At 43.6% G+C, this 5,252-nt stretch overlaps 1 protein-coding gene across 1 annotated transcript in view; it reads right to left on the reverse strand.

The window, feature by feature from the left end:
* TXNDC11 (thioredoxin domain containing 11) overlaps nucleotides 1–5,252 on the reverse strand; it is a 64,993-nt gene that overhangs the window by 40,886 nt on the left and 18,855 nt on the right. Inside the window, 1 exon segment of the mRNA XM_017890678.1 lies at nucleotides 1,151–1,244. Within this exon segment, the coding sequence (XP_017746167.1) occupies nucleotides 1,151–1,244 (94 nt within the window).

Genomic DNA, 5,252 nt, shown 5'->3' on the forward strand with positions numbered 1-5,252 from the left:
TTTTTGAGACAGAGTCTTGCTCTGTCACTCAGGCTGGAGTGCAATGGTGTGATCTCAGCTCACTGCAACCTCCACCTCCTGGGTTCAAGGGATTCTCCTGCCTCAGCCTCCTAAGTAGCTGGGACTACAGGCGTGTGCCACTACGCCTGGCTAATTTTTGTATTTTTAGTAGAGACAGGGTTTTGTCATGTTGGCCAGGCTGTTCTCGAACCCCTGACCTCAGGTGATCCGCCCGCCTTGGCCTTCCAAAGTGCTGGGATTACAGGTGTGAGCCACTGCACCCAGCACATAGAAATATAAATAAAAATAAATAAATATATATATATGTATTTTTTTTTTTGAGACAGGATCTTACTCTGTTCCCCAGGTTGCAATGCAGTGGCATGATCTCGGCTCACTGCAACCTCTGCCTCCTGGGTTGAAGTGATTCTCCTAACTCAGCCTCCTGAGTAACTGGGATTACAGGTGTGCACCACCACACCTGCCTAATTTTCGTATTCTTTGTAGAGACGGGGTTTTGTCATGTTGGCCAGGCTGGTCTCAAACTCCTGGACTCAAGCAATCCACCTGCCTCAGCCTTCCAAAGTGCTGGGACTACAGACATGAGCCACTGTGCCCAGCCTCAAGCTATATTTTTAGAAAGCTAAACATTTGAGAGACTATATGTGAAACAGAACAGTATTTCCTGTTTGCTAACGAAGGAACATTAAACAATGTAATTATTAAAAATACAGTGACGACCAAGTGCAGTGGCTCATGCCTGTAATCCCAGCACTTTGGGAACCGAGGCAGGTGGATCACCTGAGGTCAGGAGTTCGAGACCAGCCTGGCCAATATGGTAAAACCCCATATCTACTGAAAATACAAAAATTAGCCAGGTATGGTGGCAGGTGCCTGTAGTTCCAGCTACTCAGGAGTCTGAGGCAGGAGAATCACTTGAACCTGGGACACAGATTCCAGTGAGCCAAGATCATGCCACTGCACTCCAGCCTGGGCAACAGAGTAAGACTCCATCTAAAAATAAATTTAAAAATATACATTGAGAAAAGGAATCAAGCAAAGTACAATATATAATAATAATAATACATGAAAAAGATGTAAATATCAATTCTACTGAAGTACCAATGTCTTAATATGAATCATTTTTTACCTTTCTTTAATGAATGTAATGCTGAGGTGAAGAAGGTCAAATAACCAGGAGGCTGGGGTGAGCCACTGAACTCGAAGTACCCAAGTACTCCAGGCTGCAGGAAAAAGAGCAGAATTAGGTAAGTGAGGCACTGTCAGCCACAGTGTAATGGAGGATATTTTAAAGCAAGAAAGACGTATTATAATTTGACAATTAATGCATCTTGTTGCATTTCCTTTTTTCAAAAGCCTAAGAACATGAGAAAATTTCAGGTTGGGGTTGAACATCCCCTCCATTTAAACAACAAACAGGGTAAGGGATGGAGTTGCAGCAGCTTTGACAGATTGCACAGTGGTCATTCAGGGGCATTCAAAGCTGAAACTTCCTTCTGTCCCCACGAGTAGGTCTTTCCACACCCTGTTGACAGTACAATTCTCCCAGACTCAAAACTTCATCAGTAAGTTATGTCCTCAATCGCTTTTAACAACTCCAGACAAGCAGTGGCAATAATTTTCTTTTAACCTTTCTTAAGTTTCTTCTTGAATTGCTTTCTCTCATTGACTTCAAACATACCTTCACACTTTGCCGGAAATCAGGGTTAATCTTCACCTGTAATCAAGCCCTTTCAATGGGAAACAAACCATAGAACCCCCCTTCAAAACCCAGCATTCCACAGTGGCAACTCTCCTTTCCCTCAGGTCTACAGAGGACCCGCCTCCAGCCCTCTGGGCTCCTCCACCCTACATACTCATTTCCACCTGCTCATTCCACTTCTCTAAGCTGGACGCAGAACTCCCCCTCATTCTGCCAAACCAATTAACTGTCCCCTATCAGATAAGTTCTGCCTTCCTGTTTACAATCACTTCTTCCTTCTTTGAAGGCCCTATGGCACTCATTCAGTCAGGTTTTGTTCTGTAATAATCGTATCTGCCTTAAAAGTCAAACTGTGAGATCCCTGAGGAAAGAGTGCTGGACTTGGAGTCAGAAGACCTAAGCTCAAGACTGAGATCTAGTGGCTGAAAGAACAGCCTTGGGAGAACCCTTCAATATGAACTCTCAGTTGCCTGATGTGGAAATAGGAACAATTCTTCACAGGGTTAGGCAAAGAGCAAGCCTGATGAACCGTAAAGCACTAGGCAAATGAAAAGAATCCTTTTAAGCCCAAAAGCACTTGGCACCACACTATATTAGCAAGTCATTGCGGAAGTGAACTTGATCACTGAAACAAAATTGTATCCAAAACTTAGGGTAGAAATTTAATCTGTTGGTAAAATGTAAAATCAGTATATTATATAAAAGAGGAAACTTCTGGCTGGGAGCGGTGGCTCGTGCCTATAATCCCAGCACTCTGGGAGGCCGAGGCAGGGGATCACCTGAGGTCGGGAGTTCGAGACCAGCCTGACCAACATGGAGAAACCCTGTCTCTATTAAAAATACAAAATTAGCTGGGCGTGGTGGCACATGCCTATAATCCCAGCTACTAGGGAGGCTGAGGCAGGAAAATCTCTTGAACCTGGGAGGTGGAGGTTGCGGCGGTGAGCCAAGATCTCACCATTGCACTCCAGCCTGGGCAGCAAGAGTGAAACTCTGTCTCAAAAAAAAAAAAAAAGGAAACTTCTGATCTGTAGTGGAATATACTATCTTTCCAATCTAAACCACTTGCTTGTTCTAAGATTCAACTGTAAATGAATCAACTGGTTTTCATTCTGACAGAAACGTAACATCTAGGCTGGGTGCAGTGGCTCACACTTGTAATCCCAGCACTTTGGGAGACCTAGGCGGGAGGATCATTTGAGGTCAGGAGTTCGAGACCAGCCTGGTCAACAGGGTGAAACCCCGTCTCTATTAAAAAATACAAAAATTAGCCAGGTGTGGTGGTACATGCCTGTAGTCCCAAATACTCGGGAAGCTGAGGCAAGAGAATCCCTTGAACCCTGGGGGCAGAGGTTGCAGTGAGCTGAGATCATGCCCCTGCACTCCGGCCGGTGGGGGACAGAGCAAGACTCCATCTCAAAAAAAAAAAAAAAAAGAAACAGAGTCTCACTCTGTTGCCCAGGCTCACACCTGTAATCCCAGCACTTTGGGAGGCTGAGGCGGGAGGATCACTTGAGGTCAGTTCAAGACCAGCCTGGCCGACATGGTGGAACCCCATCTCTATTGAAAATACAAAAATTAGCCAGGCGTGGTGGTGCATGCCTGTAATCCCAGCTACTCGAGAGGCTGAGGCACGAAAATTGCTTGAATCAGGGAGGTGGAGGTTGCAGTGAGCCAAGATCGTGCCACTGCATTCCAGCCTGGGCAACAAAGAAAGACTCTGTCTCAAACAACCAAACACAAAACTATGAACTAACAGAAACAGTGCGCAACATTCACAGTAGAATTTTACAAACAATATGACAACGTCGGGTACCAGCATTCTACAATTCTGTCAAAATGCTCAAGTTTTCTGTCATCTGGCAATTTTACTTAACTCTCTTCTTCCCCCTAAAAGATTCCCGAGTCTTTCCCCATCCCATTTAAATTTAAAACAATTTTGTTACCAAGCTGTTAGGAATAAATGAATGAATGTATGCTAAATAAGTGTTCTTAAATGGATACAGAAATTCACAAAAAGATTTTCAAAATATTTGCCTGCAGATAGAAGATAAGAGTTTGAAATAATACTGTTAGCATTTGTTGAGTAAATTATACGGTACAAGTCAAACGAATCTGTCAAGTGCTTTAAAAAATAAAAAAGGCCAGCAGCGCTGGCTCATGCCTGTAATCCCTTCAGATTACTTGAGGCCAGGAGTTTGAGGCCACCCTGGCCAGCCTGGTGAAACCCCGCTCTACTAAAAATACAAAAATTAGCCGAGCATGATGATGGGTGCCTGTAGTCGCAGCTACTTGGGAGGCTGAGGCAGAAGAATTGCTTGAACCTGGGAGGTGGAGGTTGCAGTGAGCAGAGATCACACCACTGCACTCCAGACTGTGGAACAGAGCGAGACTCTGTCTCAAAAAACCAAATAAATAAGAAAGCAAGCACTATTGATGTAGAAGCTACCAATACCTAACACAATGACGTCCAAACAATACTGAAATTAGAGGAGCCAGAAAATTAGTCACTGAAAATTAAATTACCATTGCTCAGTCCTATTCCTTTTCCAATCAACTTAATGTCCACTGAAATAAAAATGACATTGGCCAGGTGTGGTGGTTTATGTCTGTAATCCCAGGACTTTTGGGGGCTGAGATGGGGGGATCACCTGACCTCAGGAGTTCAAAACCATCCTGGGCAACATGGCAAGATCTCATCTCTACAAAGTAAAAATAAAAATGACACTGGTTCTGTTAGAGTATGTTGTTCACAGTAATTGACTTCATTTTCCTCCCTGTATTTAAATTGGCAGGAAGAACATTCGAGGAAGAGGGATTCCACAACTGGAGTAATTGAAGTAAGTAGAGTTTCTTTTTTCTTTTTTTGAGACAGAGTCTTTCTCTGTTGCCAAGGCTGGAGTGCAGTGGCATGATCTTGGCTCACTGCAATCTCTGCCTCCCAGGTTAAAGAAATTCTCCTGCCTCAGCCTCCCAAGTAGCTGGGATTACAGGCGCCCGCCACCATGCCCGGCTAATTTTTTGTATTTTTAGTAGAGATGGGGTTTCACCATGTTGGCCAGGCTGGTCGTGAACTCTGACCTCATGATCTGCCTGCCTCGGCCTCCCAAAGTGCTGGGATTACAGGCGTGAGCCATGGAGCCCGGGAGAATTTCTTAACATGGTTTGCAAGGAAATGACATAGAGCTCTTAATCTCCCTTTATGGGATCTCCTGGCAAGTTCATTTCAGTTTTTAGCTACATTCATCATTTATGAGGTAAGTATCATTGTAGTGCTGACCTGGATAGAAAATTCTAGACCCTATCCTGCCTCAATATTGTGACTATCATGCACAGAATAATCCCAGTTCTGCAGAATAAATGTGAATGACCCAATTAATAACAGGAAATGGCAAAACTCTGCTGCTTAAGAGCCACGGCATCATCCTTTTTCCATATTTATTCTTTTAAGTATTCATTTAAAAAAAAAGCTACAGCCAAATTAAGGAGCCAACATCTTTTTTTTTTTTTTTTTTTTTTTTTTTTTTTT

The sequence above is a fragment of the Rhinopithecus bieti genome, unplaced genomic scaffold (genome assembly GCF_001698545.2).
Source record: "Rhinopithecus bieti isolate Rb0 unplaced genomic scaffold, ASM169854v2 scaffold_19459, whole genome shotgun sequence".
NCBI classification, from domain to species: domain Eukaryota; kingdom Metazoa; phylum Chordata; class Mammalia; order Primates; family Cercopithecidae; genus Rhinopithecus; species Rhinopithecus bieti.